General features: G+C 44.6%; 2 protein-coding genes across 10 annotated transcripts in view; one reads left to right on the top strand and one right to left on the bottom strand.

Moving 5' to 3' along the window:
- The window catches only part of LOC309361801 (P2R1A-PPP2R2A-interacting phosphatase regulator 1-like), a gene marked incomplete at its 3' end in the record, with an annotated part of 82,702 nt that overhangs the window by 39,311 nt on the left and 22,468 nt on the right, over positions 1-20,923 (bottom strand). The window contains exons 8-11 of one of the 9 annotated variants that reach the window (XR_014164635.1): positions 19,605-19,669; positions 18,641-18,737; positions 15,896-16,472; positions 8,803-9,118 (exon numbers count right to left, since the gene is read on the bottom strand). Coding sequence is in view for 6 of the 9 variants with exons in the window: in XM_081897023.1 (XP_081753149.1) it covers positions 16,313-16,472; positions 18,641-18,737; positions 19,605-19,669 (322 nt within the window). Of the gene's footprint in view, positions 1-8,802; positions 9,119-11,215; positions 11,456-14,914; positions 16,473-17,854; positions 17,935-18,636; positions 18,738-19,604; positions 19,670-20,923 lie in introns of those variants that run through there. The other 8 variants (XR_014164636.1, XR_014164637.1, XM_081897026.1 and 5 more) reach the window with 8 other exon arrangements.
- On the top strand, positions 398-12,713 carry MOSPD1 (motile sperm domain containing 1). The gene is made up of 6 exons (XM_081897031.1): positions 398-552; positions 2,855-3,129; positions 3,480-3,555; positions 7,096-7,313; positions 11,253-11,414; positions 12,218-12,713. Exons 2-6 carry the CDS (start codon positions 2,976-2,978, stop codon positions 12,247-12,249), a joined length of 642 nt encoding a protein of 213 aa, XP_081753157.1. The 5' UTR covers positions 398-552; positions 2,855-2,975; the 3' UTR covers positions 12,250-12,713.

Here is a 20,923-nt window from a genome sequence, read left to right as displayed (position 1 = left end):
GCAATAAGGCAGATGGCAGCATGTTGAACGTGGCGAGGCCCTCCAGCTGTTTTGGGACTACAACTCCCATCATCCCTAGCTCACAGCGGTCGGGGTGATGGGCGTTGTAGTTTACAAACGGCAACACCAGCAATTCGTTCCGATAAGGGATTAGGGTGGAATGGTGGCAGCCCGAGGGAAGCGGGTCCTCCAGCTGTTCGGGGACCACGATGCCCATCGTCCCTGATCACTGGTCCCGTGAGCAGCAAGCGACGAGGGGCGGGCCCGAGCGAGCCCTCCTCTCTGCGCACGCGTAGGAAAAGCTCCCACCACCACCCCTCCCCCTGCCTCCCAAGGACGTCGAGAAGAGGTCCTCTCGCGCCTCTCTCGCCCTTTTCCCGCTCTCCACTTCACGTTCCCGGCAGCCCTAGCGCCTGGTGACGCGAGAGGGGCGGGGAAATGGGCGGGCCCGTCCGCTGAGGCGAGGGAGAGAGGCGAAGAGGCGGTGCTTCCTCGGCGGCGGCGGCGGCGGCTGGTGACCGAAAGAACCGGAGGCGGAGGCGGGTCCGAGGGGTGAGTGAGGGCAGGGAGCGAGGGTCCGTCGTCGCCCAGGAGGGTCCTCAGGGATCTCATTCCCGGCGAGGGGCCTGTTTGGGGACTACAACTCCCATAATCTCTCACCGCTGGCTACTGGTAGCTGGGGATGATGGGAGTTGTAGTCCCCAAACAGCTGCGAGGCGACCCGAGCCCGAAACAAAAGCGGGCCTCTTCGGGCTTGAGGGGAAGGGGCTGCGCTGCGCTCCTCTGCGGCTCCGGTGGGGCGGCGGCTCGCCTCAGCCTGGGCGTTCGCGCGCCCCCCGCCCCTCGGCGGGGAGAGGGCGATTGGGGGTCTCTGGCCTGGGTGGGGGCTTCCTGGGGGAAATGGCTCTCGAAAAAGTAGAGGACCATCGCTGAGGGCGAGGAGGGCCTGGCTGTTTCGAGGGGGGGTCGTCGTCGTGCCTTTGGCAGAGTTGCGTCAGAGATGACCACCGTAGCTGTTTGGGGACTACAGTGCCCATCATCCCCGGCCACTGGTGCTAGGGATGATGGGATTTGGAATCCAAAAAACGGCTGGAGGGCCAAGTTGGGCCATGCCTGGGCCATGCCTGGGCCAGAAAGGGATGAAGTCTGTTGCGAGAGAGAACAGCAGCGGTGTCCTTGTTCTACTGTCCTGGACTACAATTTCCATCATCCCTGACCACTGGTCCTGTTGGCTAGGGATGATGGGAGTTGTAGTCCCCAAAAGAGTTGTAGGGCCAAATTTAAGGCATGGTCCAACTCGGCCCTCCAGCTGCTTGGGGACTGCAACTCCCATTATCCTTGGCCACTGGCTAAGTTTGGCCATGCCTGCTGGCAGTGCAAGGGGTCTGGTAGCTCTGTTAAAAAGAATGCCAGGGTTGGCTGCGGCAGCCCCTCACCTAGAGGGGGCTTCAGCAGCAGCAGGGGCCGTATCCTCAGAGAGAGCACGTATGGATCCGAAGGTTGGACTCTGCTTGTGTGTCCCCGTTCCCCCCCCCCCGCTCATTTTTTGTCTGCTGTTCCGGCCAATCGGGACAAGATACCCCTGCCGCTGTAAACACTAATGTGACTTGGTAGCGTTTTGTCAAGGGTGCAAGCTAGATTGGAGAGGGCCGGAATCATGTCTCCTCGTCTACAATATGCCGTTCGGTTTGTCTCCCATTCATTTCTTTGGATTTCTCTTCGCTGCTTGGTGTGCCTGAAACACATCTGGAGGAATGTGCTTCGTTAAGCTCCTTGGCCAGGCTTCCTCAACCTCGGCCCTCCAGATGTTTTGAGACTACAATTCCCATCCCACTAATTCTTGTTTTGATTGCATTCTAATTGACGCTGTCGTCTGGGCTAGTTCAAGTGGCCACCCCTGCTTTTTCCAATAACAATGACGTGATTCGCAAATGTGGCAGGCTTGCAATTTTCAGGATTAATTGGCATGGGTGTTGTGAATAGCTGCTGTGGGATCTCATAGATGCATAAAAGCTTTTGGACTACAATTCCCATGACCCCTAGCTAACGGGACCAGTGGTCAGGGATGGTGGGAATTGTAGTCCCAAAACAGCTGAAGGGCGCAGTTTGGCCACCACTGCTCTAGCTCAGGCATGGCCCAAGTTGGCCCTCCAGCTGTTTGGGCTGGGTGTCCATCAATATGTGGATGATACCCAGCTCTACCTCTCTTTTAAATCAGAACTAGTGAAGGTCCTGTGTGAGTTCCTGGAGGCGGTTGGAGGATGTATGGCAGCTAAGGGATTTTGGTTGAATCCTGACAAGACAGAAGTACTGTTCTTGGGGGACGGGGGTCGGGTCGGTGTGGGGGACTCCCTGGTCATGAATGGGGCAACTGTGTCCCTGAAGGACCAGCTGCGTAGCCTGCGTAGCCCCATGGAGGTGCAGGTCCGTTCTGTGTCCAGGGCAGCTTCATCTGGTATGCAGGATGACACCCTCCCTGCCCAGAGCAGAACATGCTCTGGTTATCTCCCGCTTGGACTATTGCCATGCGCTCTACGTGGGGCTGCCTTTGAAGATGGAAACTACAACTAAGACGGAAACTACAACTAATCCAGAATGCGGCAGCCAGACTGGAGACAGGGACTGCAGAGACTGCATAACCCTGAAAGACCTGCATATCTCCCGGGACATTTCTGGGCACAATTCAAAGTGACCGTGTGGACCTTGAAAACCCGAGGGCCTTAAATCCGGCACTGGCATAGATAGATAGGTAGATAGATAGATGATTGACAGTTAGATATAAGATGGATAAATAGATGATCGATAGATAGATAGATGATAGATAGATGTTTGATGCTGTCTTGTGTTTTTATAGGTTTGCCTATAGGTTTGCCATAATGCTTTCGGATTCCTAAATTGCTGTGAGGAGACAAAGTGTGGGGAGACAAAGCCATCGGGCGAGCAGACGGCGCAGTGGCGAGGACGACTCGGGGCCAATGCAGCAGCAAAAAAGGCAGCCAGAGTTAGTGGAAGGAAACCTTCCTGTCTTCCTATTCCCCACGGAGCTTATATTTTATGCGGACGACCAGTCGACCCATAAACAGGTGTTGACTCTCTATAACCCCTATGAATTTGCCTTAAAATTCAAAGGTGCGTCTCAGGTACAATTCTATTTAAGGGTTTGCTTGGGGAGGAGGGATTGTCTCAACTTCCTTTTATTTGCTTTCTGACCTGCCTTTTGCCTGAAGGTCCGTGGGTGGGTTACAAGAACTTGGGAGTCCGGATAAGGCATGGCCCAACTTGGCCTTCCAGCTGTTTTGGGACAACAACTCCCATCACCCATAGCTAACAGGACCAGCGGTCAGGGATGGTGGGAATTATAATCCCAAAACAGCTCGAGGGCTTGAGTTCGGTAGTTCCTGATGTTGAGCTTCGCTTCTGTGCCAGTTTTCCTTGCGATTGGCTGACATCGGATGACAGCCCCTTTTCTTTTCTTTCAGTTCTTTGCACAACCCCAAATAAATATGTCGTGGTCGATGCAGCGGGCGCGGTGAAGCCTCAGTGCTGTGTTGACATGTGAGTAAAAAGCTGTTTTTTGGTTTGTTGCTTTGTAATGAATAGCAACCACTAAGCTACCTTCCAGAGGTCATTTGTTAATTTATTAGATGTATAGTCCACCCTCATCAAGACATCTCAGGGTGGGGAAATAAAAAAATTAAAAAATGGTCCAGTGGCACCTTAGGGACCAACTCAGTTTGTTTTGGGTCTAAGCTTTACGTGGGCATGTGCCCTTCTTCCGATACACAGAAACCGAAGTCTAGTATGAAAGAGGCCTCCCAGCATTCTCACAGGCCCATATAAGAGCAGCACAAACAGTTGGGCCTGAGAAGCGTTTACTGTTCCCAACCCTAATCCTGCGGAAAGCCATCTAATTGGATTTGAATTTGATCCTGACTTGTTTTCAGGAGGTAATTTCGTTATTGCTTGATTTTATACCAGTGTTACCTATTTGGTGTTAGCCTCCCTGAGCCCAGGTTCGGACGGGGAGGGCGGGATACAAATAAAAGTTTATTATTTATTATTATTAACCAGACCCTGATAGATAGTGGAAGGGTGGGGCGGGGCTTTTCCCCAAAGGGTAGTAGGACTCAATGGGTATGGTCAACCTGTGGGCGACTGCAATTAGTCCGACAGGACCTGATCCTGTGCTCCGGGGACTAGTGTGGCTGGCATAGCACTGGGTGGACGTGGTCAGCAGAGGACCGATCCGCTGTCCCTCAGACCTTGTGGGGGGCCGGACTAGATATGGGGGGATGAATGAATTCCTATTCCCCACAAACAACCCAGAGATGCATTTTAAATAAAAGGGCATATTCTACTCATTTAAAAACACGCTGATTCCTGGACAGTCCGTGGGCCAGATTTAGAAGGCGATTGGGCCGGATCCAGCCCCTGGGCCTTAGTTTGCCTACCCATGGTATAAAGGAATACAATATTGATCTAGGAAAGAAAGTTTTTATAAAACATCACAGAAATAAAATGATACAACACGCTTATGAGAAAGAGAAAAAACATGGAGAGGATGGGTAGTCATAGGTTTGTGAAGAAACCCCATAATTGAAACTGTATGTATCTTTTGTGATCACCAATAGCTTTACAGTGGTACCTTAGTTTACGACAGGCATAGGCAACCTTGGCACTCCAGCTGCTTTGGGACTACAATTCCCATCATCCCTGACCGCTCATGCTGTGAGTTAGGCATCATGGGAGTTGTAGTCCCAAAACAGCTGGAGGGCCTAGGTTGCCTATGCCTGGTTTATGACCATCATCCGTTCCGGAGGTCCCTTTGTAAACTGAAACAGGTCGTAACCCAAGGCACGCTTTTGCCAATGGGGCCTCCAAAAACGGATCATTGTCCAAAAAAATGTGTTCGCCAACCAAAAAAATTGTTTGTAATAAAAAACCATGGGTTGTGACCCGAAAAAGGTTTGCAAACCGGGACGTGCACGTCTGGGTTTGAATCGATCGTCATTCAAAACTGTCGTAAGCTAGGTTGTTCACAAATCAAGGTACTAATAGAAATGATTATGACTACTTGTGCATATATAAATAATGAGCTGCTTATAAATATTAGAAGTAAGTCTATTTAGTATGGAGATGACAGGCTTCCTCAACCTTGGCCCTCCATATGTTTTTGGCCTACAACTTCCATGATCCCTAGCTAGCTGGACCAGTGGTCAGGGATGATGGGAATTGTAGTCTCAAAACATCTGGAGGGCCGAGGTTGAGGAAGCCTGAGATAAGGTAAATAGGGTGATTTAGAAATGCGGAGATAAAAGTGATTGCATATGGTAGTCAGGGAGGAGAACGGGAGAAAGTCAAAGCTCAATTTGAGCAAAGATATATGTGATGAAGAAATTTTATTTGGTTGTTTGTTATAAAGCAGGCATCCCTTAATAATTGCAGAGACGTGGTGCGAGACTGGCTTCATTATTATAAAATAAGAGAGGCCTACAATTTGTACAAAAAAATTGGCTTCCAGGTGGAAAAATAAAAAATGGAAACAGAACTGTTAGATCCCAAAACCAAGATACTTTCAAGAATGTATAACTTGCTGTTAAAATGGAATGCGCAGGATGAAACGGTTAAATCTGCTATGATTAAATGGGCACAAGACATTGGTCATAATATTATGTTTGCTGACTGGGAACAGTTGTGGACCACCAGTATGAAATTTACGGCATGTAATGCCTTGAGAGAGAATATTGTGAAAATGATATACAGGTGGTACATGACACCAGTCAAGCTTGCAAAAATATATCATTTGCCCGATAACAAATGTTGGAAATGTAAAGAGAATGAAGGTACATTCTTTCACCTTTGGTGGATGTGCCCAAAGATTAAGGCTTTCTGGGAGATGATCTATAATGAAATGAAAAAGGTATTTAAATATACCTTTCTGAAGAAACCAGAGGCCTTTCTCCTGGGCATAGTTGGCCAATTGGTGCCAAAGAAGGATAGAACTTTATTTATGTATGCAACAACAGCAGCAAGAATACTTATTGCAAAGTATTGGAAGACACAGGATCTACCCACCCTGGAAGAGTGGCAGATGAAGGTGATGGACTATATGGAATTAGCAGAAATGACTGGCAGAATCCGAGACCTGGGAGAAGAATTGGTGGAAGAAGATTGGAAGAAATTTAAAGACTATCTGCAGAAACACTGTAAAATTAATGAATGCTAAAATGATGTTGGATTGAAAATAAGTGGCATTAGCAACAAAGTTAATAAGAATATGCAAAAATGAATTGATAATGGATGAAAATATAGAGTTATAAAATGTTAAGATATAGAGTTAAGATAAATGAAAGAGGGTAAGGATTTGCTGATTTGATTATGTAAATGGGAACACAAGAAGGGGAGGTGTGAGGAGGTCAAAGAAACAAGCTAATGAGAGTAAAGTTATAAAAAAATGGATTTGTTTTTATTTTTTTCTTATTTTATTTTTGTCCTTTGTATGTTGTATTTTTATTTTTTTTTATTTTTTCATGTATTTTTGTACTCATGTTTTTGTAAAACTTTAATAAATATTTCTTAAAAAAAAAAAAGTAGGCATCCCCAACCTTTGGCCCTCCAGATTGAGCCAGTGTGGTGTAGTGGTTAAGAGCGGTGGTCTCGTAATCTGGGGAACTGGGTTCGTGTCCCCGCTCCTCCACATGCAGCTGCTGGGTGACCTTGGGCCAGTCACACTTCTCTGAAGTCTCTCAGCCCCACACACCTCACAGAGTGTTTGTTGTGGGGGAGGAAGGGAAAGGAGAATGTGAGCCGCTTTGAGACTCCTTCGGGTAGTGATAAAGCGGGATATCAAATCCAAACTCCTCTTCTTCTTCTTCCTGATGTTTTGCACTGCAATTCCCATCATCCCTGGCCACTGGTCCTGTTAGCTAGGGATCATGTGAGCTGTAGGCCAAAACATCTGGGGAGCTGCAGGTTGGGGATGCCTGTTATAAAATAAAAAAGAAAATTTAATAAACATTATATTAAAACAAAAAAAAAGAGCAATAACGCGTTAAAAAAGGAAATGTGGCCATTCACGTCCTCCTCCCATTACAGTGTGATCCGTCACAGAGATGTCCGACCTTGCCACTATGGCGTGATCGACAAGTTTCGGCTCCAGGTCTCCGAGCAGAGCCAGAGGAAAGCGCTGGGGAGGAAAGAGGTCATCGCCACTCTGCTTCCAGCAGCTAAAGACCCGAAGGAAGAGGAGGAGAAGAGGATCACGGCACATCTGGCAGAGAGCGTCTTTTTCGAGCAGGCTTTGTGCCAGCCAGGTAGTTGGATGGTTGGAACACCATTGCTTTTTGGAGCTATTGACCTGCCTCTTTCTCTATTATTATTACTACTACTACTACTACTACTACAGTGGTACCTTGGGTTACATACGCTTCAGGTTACAGACTCCGCCAACCCAGAAATAGTACCTTGGATTAAGAACTTTGCTTCAGGAAAAGAGAAACCGTGCAGCGGCAGCAGGAGGCTCCATTAGCTAAAGTGGTACCTCAGGTTAAGAACAGTTTCAGATTAAGAATGGACCTCCAGAACGAATTAAGTTCTTAACCAGAGGTACCACTGTATTATATACCAGGGGTCAGCAAACTTTCAGCAGGGGGCCAGCGATGCATTTTAAATAAAAGGGCACATTCTACTCATGTAAAAACACACTGGTTCCCGGACCACCAGAAGGCAATTGGGCCAGATCCGGCCCCTGGGCTGTAGTTTGCCTACCCATGGCAGGGGCTGGCAAGTTTTTTTCATGGCGGGCTGGTCCACTGTCCCTCAGACCTTGTGGGGGGCTGGACTAAATTTTTTGAGGGGGGGGGAGAATGAATTCCCATGCCCCACAAATAATCCAGAGATGCATTTTAAATAAAAGGACACATTCTACTCATGTAAAAACATGCCAATTCCTAGTCCCAGTCCACCGGACTGAGGCCACTGGGCTGCATCTGGCCCCCGGGCCTTAGGTTGCCTACCCTTGTTATATGCATTTGTGAATGTTTACTCAAACCCTGCCAATGAGTCCAACTCTCCTTGTTGTCTCTTCATATATATCATAAATGGTTCCCATTCTCTTTTAAAGTCTGTGTTGTCCCTCTCATGTAATTTATCTGTTCATTTTGCTAATTCTGCATATTCCATGACTTTCTCTTGCCGTTGTTCTTTCTTGGCTTTCTTCCGTCTTCCGAGCTGGGGCTAATAGAATCCTTGCTGCTGTTGTTTCACGCATAAATAATTTCCAGTTGTCCTTTCTTATTTATTATTTATTTAAGCATATTTACAAGCAGACAATATGGAGGCATTTCCCCACATCTGCCGTATTAAGCAGCTGGTCCCTTACCTCCCTTGTCCTGACCTCGCCACAGTGACCCATGCAACGGTCACCTCCAGGCTTGATTATTGTAACGTGCTCTACGCAGGGTCGCCCTCAAAGCTCACCCAGAAACCCCAGCGGGCAGAGAACGCCTCGGCGAGGTTCCACGCAGTGTCCCTGCTGCGGGACCACGTCCACCCAGCGCTGTGCCAGCCGCACTGGCTCCCAGTGGAGCACAGGGTCAGGTTTCAGGGGCTGGTTTTCACCTTTAAACTAGGCTTCCTCCACCTCAGCCCTCCAGATGTTTTTGGCCTACAACTCTAGCTAGCAGGACCAGTGGTCAGGGATGATGGGATTGTAGGGCCAAGGCTGAAGGAAGCCTGCACTTAACCCCCAAAACCAAAAAGAGTAAAGGGAAAGGGTCAGAAAGAAAGAAAGGACTACACCCATTTGACTTTTTAATGTTTTATTTGAGAATATTTACAAACAAACAAACAGGTACACACACTTCACCCCCAAAACCAAAGACAGTAAAGGGAAAAGGTGAGAAAGAAAGAAAAGATGGAGGAGCACACCCACTTGACTCCCCTCCACCAGCACTTGTCACCTTGAGAGTCCTTTTAAGTTCTCATTCCCATTACGTATTATTTATCACTGCAATTACTTCTTTGATAGTATGATTATGGTGTAACATCAAGTCACCTTACAAGCTTAACCTTCCTCTGCTTGCCAATATGAAGAGTATGCCAGCAAGGTCGAACCTTTCTGTAAGGAAAAAAGGATTTTATGATTGGAAAAAAAGAAAACCTTCCTCTGCTTGTCAATATGAAGAGGATGAACTTTTCTGTAGTGTGTGTGTGTGTGTGTTTTAAATCAAGTCTTACCTCCTGGCTTCTCCCTGCCCTGCCTAGGTGAGGAAGGCAGCTGGCTGAGCACCATTTTCAGCAATCCCTCTCTGGAGCCCACCGTTTCGCACCACTCATCTTTCCCCCGCCGCCCTGCCTACCCATGAGAAGCCGTGGCAGCCCCTGGGAGGGTAAGCGTGGGGGATGGGGAGGAGGACTACTTGCCCACCTCGCCTCTTCTTCCAGCTCCCACCCTCCCTGGTGCTGGTTCTCCAGCCCGCCCCGAAGTCTGAGGGACAGTGGACAAGCCTGCAGCAAAAAAAAATTTGCTGGCCCCTGCACCTAATGGGAAGCTCAAAAGCTGAACCTGAGCATCCCTCTCCCCGCTGGTGGTTTTTGGAAATTGGTATTCAGAGGAACACTGTTTTCCCCCATTGGAGGTCGAACCTGGCCCATGGGTAGGCAAACTAAGGTCCAGGAGCCGGATCCAGCCCAATCGCTTTCTCAATCCAGTTGGCGGACCATCCAGGAATCGTGTTTTGACATGAGTAGAATGTGTCCTTTTATTGAAAATGCATCTCTGGGCGATTTGTGGGGCATAGAAATTCATTCATTCCCCCCCCCCCAACTAGTCCAGCTCCCCACAAGGTCTGAGGGACAGTGAACTGGCCCCCTGCTGAAAAAGGTTGCCAATCTCTGAAGTCCTAGCCATTCTGGCTGGGTGGATTTGACGGGAACCCCAAGGTCAATAAAAGCAAGAATGTTTGGTGAAATGAAATGTTTAGGAATGAAGTGGATCTCATTTGAACTTTTTGTTAGGGTTGCCAAGACTGTGATCTACTCACAAAGTTAAAAACTAGCAGTGATCTACACTGGTTCAGGTCTAAGTTGTTGGGCTTTTTTTAGGGAAGCCAAAGTTCTTGAGCTTCTTTGGGGGGAGCCAGTGATGATGATGATGATGATGATTAATTTATACCCCACCCATCTGGCTAAGTTTCCCCAGTCTATCAAGTGTTAAAAACAATACAGCATTAAATATTAAAAACTTCCCTAAACAGGGCTGCCTTCAGATGCTTTCAGATTTACCTGTTGGACATGCCTGTTATACCATTCAAAAAACTGTGGGCAAAAAATATAAATTTTACAGCATGTTATTTAATAAGAGAAAATTACCTGAAAATGCACCATAGGTGGTATTTAGCACTGGAGAGATTGGCTAAAATGAACAGATTGCTTAGTAATAAGTGTTGGGAGAGGCACAAAGCAGATTGGAACCTTCTACCATATGTGGTAGACATGTTCAGAGATCAGAAAGTTCTGGGACATGATCCATGAATAAATAAAAAGGTTACTAAGAACTTCACATAGTAAAAGACCAAAAACATATCTTTTGGGAATATTGAACAGTGATATTCTAAAAGAAAAAACTCATTTTTTTCTGTATGCAACATCAGCGGCAAGAATTCTAGTGGTGAAGTACTGGAAGGGTAACCAGGTACTGACCAAAGAGGAGTGGCTATATAAATTATGTGAATATTTGGAACTGGCCAAATGGACGGATATAATAAGACTAAAGCCAATGAATACAGTCCAGGAGGAAGGTTCAAATGTAAAAATTTGGCTGTGTCTAGAATGACCTGGTGAATGGAAAAGGGGAAATATACATATATACACATTTATATATTCAGATGAAAATAATACTGAAATACAGGTAAAATATGAAAGGTGAAAGGAAGGGTTGTGAGAGTGATGGAAGTCTATTATTATTATTTTGTAAATCAGTGTTTATTGTATTGAAATATGCTTTTCTTTATTCTTTGACTCTACTTTTCTTTGCATTTTTTTTCTTTTCCTCCTTTACTTTTCCCTTCTTTCTGTTTTATTGGATATTATTCTTTATGTATGCTTTTGTTTTGATGTATTTAATTTGCAATATAATAAAGATTTTTTAAAAATGTTTTGTTATTTACTAAATTCAATAAAGGGGGGAGGGAGAAAGGAAAGGAAAGAAATTGCCCCTTTCCATAGTGTCAAATGCCTTTTCCTTTTTCCAGAAAACAGAATTGCCTCATCGGGGCCGAGTTTGCTCACCGTGTTCCTCGGAATCGTGTGCATTGCGGCTCTCATGCTTCCCACGCTGGGAGAAGGGGGTTCCCTTGTGCCTCTCTACCTCCACTTAAGTGTGAATCAAAAGTTAGTAGCGGCTTACGTATTAGGTACGCATCTTTTTGTCGTCATTTCGAAATAGGATTTGGAGCTGAGTGTAAAAATGAAAATGTGTAAAGAAACGTAAAAAACAACCCTATAATAGAGTCACTGCGTGAGGGCCATGTCAGCAAATTGCAACCAGGGTGGATCAATGTTTTTTAAAAGCAAGTTTTTAAAAATAGGATTTTTTTATTTAAATTGGATTTTGGAAATAAAATGCTTTTGGAGGAAGAATCTTTCTATAGTTTTCTGTTTAGGTTACATTATAGTCCAAAGCAGGCTTCCTCAACCTCGGCCCTCCAAATGTTTTGAGGCTACAATTCTTTTTCTCTTTCCAATCAAGTAGAGCAGAAAAGCTGTCCAAATGGAAGCAGTCAATTTATTAAACCTCACTTCGAATCATTTCATCCTTATCTGTCAATGTATTTCTTATAGTAGAAGCAAATCAGTCATTTTTGATAGAACTGTAAAAACTACTCTTACTCTGCTTGTCAATATTAGGAGGATGCCAGCAAGGCCGAACCTTTCTGTAAGGGGGGGGGGGAGATTTAAATCTAGTCTTACTGACTAGTGATTTAACTGATTGCAACTGAAAGTAAATTTGAGTTCTCTGACATTTCAGCATTTGTAAAGAGATGAGTTGTGTATGTAAGATAAGTTGTGTATGTAAACCACGTTTCACAAATATTGACAAACGTGCTCCCAGTGAACAAGCTTTCATGCGCGTGTGACCCACCTAACAAAACTCTTGGTGTGGGTTATTTCTCAAGTTAAGCTGAAATAACTGGCTTTTTTCTTCTGATTCTTGCAGGTCTCATCACTATGGTCATCCTGAGAACATGAGCGATAACACAATTGGATGTCCATCTTTTTTCTCCTATTTTTTTACTGCCTTTTAAATTCGCATCCTGAACGTGGCCTCTGAACTCCATTTGGGTGCAAAAATCATCTGGCGATTTGCATCGCTCTCTCTCTCTCTCTTTTTTTCTTTTTTGAAAGCAAGGTTTTAACTCCGTTTTCACCGGAAAGACTCACGTGCTAGGAGGTGCTTTTTGACTGATGAAATGGTTGAAGGAAAAGGAATTGAAAGAAGCTTTTCTACCTATGTCTACCGTGCAAAAATCTCATTTGTGCTTTCTTTTTAAATTGCATGTTTTTAAATTCATGTCAACTTCAGTGTTTGACCGCCATAGGAGCCGGCAGTTCTATCTGCAGTGTTCATTTGCCTGTAAGTATTGCAAATTTAAATACAGATAAAAACGCCTGGATGGCGGAATTGAAAGCCGCTTGCCCGATGGTGGAAGCTGCCGTATTTTTCCGTTTATTTTTGGAGACTCCAGTTTAGGAAAACGGGGGGGGGGGGTTGCCCAGAGCATGGGTAGGCAAACTAAGGCTCTGCCCAGTTGCCTCAGGATCCAGGCTATGGACAGTCCGGGAATCGGCGTGTTTTGACATGAGTAGAATGTGTGCTTTTATTGAAAATGCACCTCTGGGTGATTTGTGGGGCATAGGAATTCATTCATTCCCCCCCTCAATAGTCCAGCCCCCCACAAGGTCTGAGGGACAGTGGACCAGCTCACGGCTGGAAAAAGTTGCTGACCCCTTACGCCCTTTTTAGAAAAGGAGAAAAGAGGACAAGCTTTTGCAACCATACAACTACACCAGATGAATTGTTGACTGCCAAATTGGCGACACAGATTTTTTTATTTTTTAAAACTAATACATTATAGTGGCCAGATCCCAAGGTTTTTGCAACAGGAGGTGCCTGTTCTGCACATGCGTGCGGCGCAGTAGAGTGCTTCTGTGCGTGCGGCAAAACCCGGTAAAATACTTCCAGGTTTGTCGCTAACGTATCCCGAAGTTTACGCAACCAGAGGGTTAGGTAAGCTGAGGTACTGCTGTATCTGCACTTCAGGGCGGGTCATGCATAGCAGGCGCAGGCGTGGCCCTCCAGCTCTTTTGGGACTACGACGCCCATCATTCCTAGTTAACAGGACCAGTGATCAGGGTTGAAGAGAACTGTAACAGCTGGAGGGCCAAGTTGGGCCATGCCTGTAGTAGGGGATAGCTCCTTCCGTTTCCCATGACAACTACATCTTGTAACTTGGTCTACCAATTGAGAAGAGGGTTTGCCAATGGAAACCTATTCCTTGATTCTTTCGCTACTGTATTCTCAAGCGTGGGTGCCAGTGGGGAGTTACAAAGTGTGGGGAAACATGCTAAAAACATCCTTAAAAAAAGCTCAGCAACTTTGGGGTAAAATTGTAAAAAGTAGCTCTAAAAATTAATAATCTTTTTTTAAAAAAAAATATTGATTTTTATCCACTCTGATCCATGGACATTATTGTGAAGCCTTTGGCAATGCTGGACACAGCTGCCCTTAGACTAGAATGTCACTTAAATTGGAAACCATCTTTAGAAAGATTTTCTCTCCGGAAGCATTTTATTTTAAAAATCTGATTTAAATCCAAAAAAATCTGATTTTGGGGTTGTTGTTTTTAAAAAAATCACTGATTTTTATCCACCCTGTCATGTGGTCATGCAGAGCTTTCAAATGCTCTGAGCTTACCTGAGATTGCCCACATCAGCCTCAAGTGTTCCCATTTTAAAGAACAAGGAACCGAGGCTAAGCAAAAATGATCTATCCCAGGCATAGGCAAACTCCAGCCCTCCAGATGTTTGGGACTACAATTCCCCTCATCCCTGACCACTGGTACTGTTAGCTAGGGATGATGGGAATTGTGGTCCCAAACATCTGGAGGGCTGGAGTTTGCCTGTGCCTGATCTATCCAAAGGTATCGAGCCTTTCCTGAATTGAGGTTTGAAAACTTCACTGCTACGGTTCTGAAGTTCCAGTACCAGGTCAAACAGCAGCCAGTAAGTGCACGGATTGACAACTTGTATTTTAAAATTATTAAAAATAAAATAATTATAAAATTGTTGTTATATAATATAAATTTTCTAAGCTGTAGATAACATCCTGTGTAATAGGTCTTGTATTGCTGGGACTATAGGAAACCCTCTTGATATGAGTCAGCCCTTCGTTTAGCTTGGTGTTGTCAACACTGACTGGCAGCTGTTCTCATGGGCTTCACGTGTGTCTTTCCCCCTGGAGATGTCAGGGAAAGCTTAATAATTCTAAAATAAAATTATTATTATAAATTATATTAATAACATTAATATTAAATTAATAATATATTACTAATTTTATAATTATAATTATTATAAAATAAAATTGTTATTTTTAAAAAATAATGATGATGATAATAAAAGATCAAATTTGTTGGATTTAAATCAGATTTCTTTATTATTTAGCAGCAGCTGGGAGGCCAGCCAAAACAGCACAGTTTATCTACACACATACAATTCGCACGCGGATAAAATTGAAATATATATATATAAAATCGGTCCAGTAGCCCCTTAAAGACCAACTAAGTTTGTTCTGGGTCAAAGTTTTTGTGTGCATGTGGATAAAATAGTCATTTAAAAAAATAAAGATACCCCTGGGTGACATTTTACAATATGCACATTTATTGGAGGCGAGGAAACTCTCTCTCTCCCAGGCAAATACCGGAATACAGGTAACAAGAGGCCCAACTCCGATTCCAAACCAACGCTTTCCAAAGGAAAATTCCAGGAAGGGGAAAGCCAAATGTCCTTTTTTTCGCCCTTTTTCCGAGCCAGACAAGCACAATCACGCTTCAAATTCCGCACTATTTCTTGGAAGGAAGGAAGGAAATCCGGAAGACAAGAAACATTTGGAACCGGAATCGCACAAATCCGGCGGACAAAGTTGCCTATCAATACAGACCAGCCAGTGCTCACAGGACATGGGGAAAGGGCTTCAATCATAAAAAAATACTCTAATAAACCACCAGACTTTTGTTATTATTTTACAGAATTATAAATAATAAATAGCGTGACACAGTAGATTACAAATGGGTTGCATCTTTTTTTTCCTTTTTTGGAAATTAAGCCCAATTGGATCTTGTGAGGAATAAATCAGACTTCCTCAACCTCGGCCGTCCAGATGTTTTTGGCCTACAACTCCCATGATCCCTAGCTAGCAGGACCAGTGGTCAGGGAAGATGGGATTTGTAGTCTCAAAACATCTAGAGGGCTGAGGTTGAGGTTTCTTGCACCCCAAACCGAATGACATTTCCCATACTTAAGTGTACTTTTCAGTTTCCACCAGCATTCATCTCAAGAAACAGGCAAACTCTGGCCCTCCAGATGTTTTGGCCTACAACACCCATCATCCCTAGCTAACAGGACCAGTGGTCAGGGTGATGGGAATTGTGGTCCCAAAATAGCAGATGGGGCCAAGTTGGGCCACCAACTTGGCCCCCCAGCTGTTTGGGGAATACAATACTAGGTAATAGGACCAGTGGTCAGCGATGATGGTAACTGTAGTCCCCAAACAGCTGGAAGGCCGAGTTTGACTAGGCCTGACCTAGAATAAACTCATTTATTTCAGCTCCATTCTTACCTTCGGAACAAGGGATCGCGACGGCGACTGGTTTCCCACCGACATTTTTAATGTGAATATAAATTGGATGCTTTTCCAGGAATTCGGAGGAAATGTGGGTGTCATTTCTTTGAAAGGAAAGTCCCAATCCAAGGATACGTTCGCAAAATAATTTGTAGTTAAAAGGAAAACCGAGCAGATGTTGGCAAAAGAATTAAAAGGGAAACCGGCAAGCCAGGCAGCGCCAGGGCCTGACGCGTCCATTAAAAGGAGGATTAAAATCGCCAGGAGACGTTGCCGAGGAGGGTTGACGTGGGTGTTTCGCACTCGGCACTCCTAATCCGGATGCCCTTGGGGATTTTATGCCGCCGGTTTCTCCGTAGGCGGGTATAGCAAAAGGATGGCACAGGCGGACATCCAGGCAGGCGGCAGGGCGAGTCACTTGGGGGAAAGGTCTTCCATCAAGATGAATGGGGAAGCAGGTTCGGATCGCGCGGCAGGCGATTCCGCTGCGGCGCTAGAGGCGGCGCCTTTGGCCAGTGAGTCAGTGGAGGGGCTGGCGCCGCTGGAGCAACCGTCGAGGGCATCTGAGGGCAGGCTGCGGACACGAGGGGAAACCGCAAGCTTCAGTCAGGGCACATAAAATAAAAAATGGTCCAGTAGCATCTTAGAGCAGGTATAGGCAAACTCCTATGTTTGGGACTACAATTCCCATCATCCCTCACCAGTACTCCTGTGAAGTGGGGATGATGTGGGTTGTAGTCCCAAAACAGCTGGAGGGCCAAGTTGGGCCATGCAGCGGTGACCAAACTTGGCCCTCCAGCTGGTTTGGGACAATTCCCATCATCCCTGACCACTGGTCCTGTGATCTGGGGATTATGGGTGTTGTAGTCCCAAAACAGCTGGAGGGCCAAGTTACCGTATTTTTCACTCCATAAGACGCACCTGACCATAAGACACTTATAGTTTTTAGAGTAGGAAAACAAGGGGGGGGGGAAATCTGAACGAAACAGTAGATGTATGAGTTTCGTGGTTCATGCAATGGTCACAGACGTGATTTGACGGCGAGTTTGGAGTAGCCCATTGCAAAAATCCTGAGGATTCATGTGGATCTGTGCTTTGTAACCACGTTGTTCCACCATTGCGGCCCCACAAAACAGTGGGTGCGTGATTTTTTTGGTGCAGGCTGTAGCCATGGACATGTTAGGTGATCTGACGGTGAATTTGGGGTGACCCAATGCAATAATCCTGAGGATCCATGTGGATCCATGCTTTGTAATCAGGTTTTTGCACCATTGCGGCTCCACAAAAAAGTGGATGCGTGATTTTTTTGGTGCAGACTAGCCATGGACATGTTACGTGATCTGATGGTGAATTTGAGGTGACCCAATGTAAAAATCCTGAGGATCCCCCCTCCCAGGCAGCCTCCTTTATCGTGTCCCTTATCTCTTTCCCCGATCGCTTACCAATCAGCTGCTTCCTTTCAACACCCCCTTCCCTCTTTCAAAAAAAGGAGCATGATCTGCTTTTTGACCCTGGGCAATTCAGCTCCAGGGACCACGTATTCGCTCCATAAGGCGCACAGACATTTCCCCTTACTTTTTAGGAGGAAAAAAGTGTCTTATTGAGCAAAAAATACGGTATGTATCTGCACACTTCTTCAGGTCAGTACCCACCCAGGTGGATTGGGTACTATCATTTATTGCTATCAAGTCGGTTGAAATCACAATTCAAATCACTCGTCAGTAAGGCTTGATTTAAAATCCTTTTTATTTACAGAAAGGTTAAGTCATGCTGCCATTCTCTTGATATGGACTATTGGAGGGAGGTTTCCTTTTTGGAATAATCAATTTACAGAGAAGCTTTTACAGTTTACGGGCTGGGGGAGTGTTTGTGGCAGGGTGGATTTGATACAAATCAAATAGATATAAATCCCTCATCAATCAGACTTTATTTCAATCACTCATCAGTAAGGCTTGATTCAAGTCATTTTTTTTAATAGAAAGGTTCAACCTTGCTGCCATCCTCTTAATACTGACAACCAGAGGAAGGTTTCCTTTCTGAAATTATAAATTTTCAGAATAGTTTTTACAGTTATATAAAAAATGAGTGATTTTTTTAGCACACATGAAAAACTTTAACCACATCCGTATTTCCTGATGAATAGCCTTTGGACTAGAACAGGCATAGGCAAACTCAGCCCTCCAGTTGTTTTGGGACTACAATTCCCATCATCCCTAGCTAACAGGACTAGTGGTCAGGGATGATGGGAGTTGTAAGCCCAAAACATCCTGAAGGCCAGAGTTTGCCTATGCGTGGACTAGAAAGCCACTTAAATAAAAAATCTTTAGAAAGATTTTTCCTCCAAGAGCATTTTATTTTAAAAATCTGATTTAAAACAAAAAAATCTAATTGAAGAAAAAAAAATCTGATTAATTTTTTTCAAGAATATGATTTTTTTATTTAAAAAAAATCCTTGATTTTTAGCCACCCTGATCCATGGACATATGTCACTTCAACAGAAAACTATATTTAGAAAGATTCCCATCCCCCAAAGCATTTTATTTTAAAATTCCAAATTAAATTTTAAAAATCTGATTTAAATTTTTTAAAAAATCAAATTAAAAAAAAACTTTTTTTTTAAAAAAAATTGGTTTTTATCCACCCTGGGTAGGAACTATTTTGGAATGCTAGAGCATCAAAAGATACAGCAAACCATTTCTGGGCATTGATGAGTAGTATATGTATTATTAAGATTAATTTTACCATGAGCTGAGGTCAGAAAGGTGCGTCGCATCAGGAGAAAGCATGTTGGTGGTTCCTTGGAAAAGTCTCTTGGGCTGGCTTTCGGTTTCCATTTCACCTATTGAAATCAAGCAGATTTGTTTCAGATGGTTTATTAGCCAAGAGGTGGAAACTGCCAGAGTTACCAACGATTGAGGAGTGGCAGAATGAAGATGGTGGACTAAGCCAGAGGGGGCCAAACTCAACCCTCCAGCTGCTTGGGGACTGCAACTCCCACCATCCCTGACCACAAGTCCTGAGAGCTAGGGATGGTGGGAATTGTAGTCCAGGCATAGGCAAACTGCCCTCCAGATGTTTTGGAACTACAATTCCCATAATACCTGACCACTGGGCCTGTTAGCTAGGGACAATGGGAGTTGTAGTCCCCAAAACAGCTGGAGGGCTGAGTTTGGCCATGCCTGGACTATGCAGAATTGGCCACGCTGACTGGTAGAATCCGGAACCAAGACAACCAAAAATTTCGAAGAGACTGGAGTAAATTTATTTGGTATATGAACAATTATTCTAAAAATGTACTGCAAAAAATCTGGCCAAAGAGATAAGAGTTGGCTACAAGGATATTAAGGTCAGAAAATGCTAATTTAAAAGGCGATACAAAGATCTGAAAAGAAAAAAAACAGGTGAAGGGATGGAGGGAAGTCACAAGCTTGGCAGAGAAAAGAGCAGGCCTAGGCCAACTTGGCCCTCCAGCTGTCTTGGGACTGACCACTGGTCCTGTGAGCTAGGGATGATGGGATTTGCAGTCCCAAAATAGCTGGAGGGCCAAGTTGGGCCATGCCTGATCTAGAGCAGGAGAGATGTGCAGCTCGGGCGGGCCACAGGCACCACAACAAGGGCCGCCCAGCAATTTGTCACCACCCCGTCAGTGGTGACACCCGGGGCGCCCTGCCTCCACTGCCCCCCCTTCCTCCACCTCTGCACTTACCTTTCCTTTTGATGGGACCAAGAGCGCTGGGCCGGATGCAGTTGATTGGACTCTGGCTCCTCCTGCTAAAATCAAAGCCGGATTATGGTCTTTCCAGGAACGGGGAAATTTCCGAGGTGACAAGGTGAATGACTTTAAAGCTACTATATTGTGTTTTCAATATTATAATCAGGGTGGATAAAAATCAATGATTTTTAATTATTTAAATTAGATTTTTAAAATAAAATGCTTTTGAAGGAAAAATCTTTCTGAAGTTAGTTTTCTATTTCGGTTACATTATAGCCCAAAGGCTATTCATCAAGGAAACAAGGATTTTTTTAAAGTGCTAAAACTCAGTCTAAGGCCGGCATGGCCAAATTTGGCCCTCCAGCTGTTTTGGGAACTACAACTCCCATCATCCCTAGCTCACAGGACCAGTGGTCAGGGATGATGGGAATTGTAATCCCAAGGCAGCTGGAGGGCCAAGTTGAGCCACCACTTTTCTAGATCAGGCGTGGCCCAACTTTGCCCTCGATGGTCTAAGGTGTGTTTAAAAAAAATTAATTAACCACATCAGTTAACAAACATGGATACATGTGCTATAATGTTGTTCCTTTAGTGAAATAAATGGTTTAAATTGTTATGAAGGAAATGATTATTTTTTTCCTTCCAATCAAGTACAGCAGAAAGGTTGTTAAAGAGTTAACTTATTAAACCTCACCATAATTTCATGTTTCTAATGGTGTAACTAAATCAGTCATTTTTTATATAACTGTAAAAACCCCTCTGAAGATTTATGATTCCAAAAAGGAAACCTTCCTCTGTTTGTCAATATGAAGAGGATGCCAGCAAGGTTAACCCTTTCTGTAAAAAAAGGGATTTTATTATTCCCAAAAGGAAACCTTCCTCTGCTTGTCCATATTTAGAGGTTGCCTGCAAGGTTGAACCTTTCTGTAAAAAAAGAAAGAAAAAAAGATTTAAATCAAGCCTTCCTGACTAGTGGTTCAAATCAAGGAATTTAAATCGTGAGTTAAATTGGTTTGATTTAAATCAAATCCACCCTGATTATAATGCTGTATAGGAAACCCTCCCCCCCCCCAATCCTTACAAAGAGTAGCCTTTCACAAGATTTCATCCCGAAAAGAAAACACCATAATATTTTTAACCCCCGGAGGAATTTCACTGAAGATGGACTCTGTGCCCAAGCGGGTTATCAAATGAACCTCTGTTAAATGAGTCTGCTCTTTAATAAGCAGATCTACACGGTGCAGTATTTTCTGGGCAACACTAATAACATCAATATAAAGTTGAAAATAAATGCTATCATCTGCAGAAAATAA

The sequence above is a fragment of the Podarcis melisellensis genome (assembly GCF_964234715.1).
Source record: "Podarcis melisellensis genome assembly, chromosome: Z".
Lineage (NCBI taxonomy): Eukaryota > Metazoa > Chordata > Lepidosauria > Squamata > Lacertidae > Podarcis > Podarcis melisellensis.
This window is presented reverse-complemented; position numbering and strand designations above follow the sequence as displayed.

Bases quoted from the DNA above. Each gene is read 5' to 3' on its own strand.
- MOSPD1 (XM_081897031.1), top strand. From the start codon at position 2,976: ATGCAGCAGCAAAAAAGGCAGCCAGAGTTAGTGGAAGGAAACCTTCCT. The intron at 3,130-3,479 runs GTGCGTCTCAGG...CTTTTCTTTCAG, and splicing joins ATTTGCCTTAAAATTCAAAG to TTCTTTGCACAACCCCAAAT. The intron at 11,415-12,217 runs GTACGCATCTTT...TGATTCTTGCAG, and splicing joins AGTAGCGGCTTACGTATTAG to GTCTCATCACTATGGTCATC.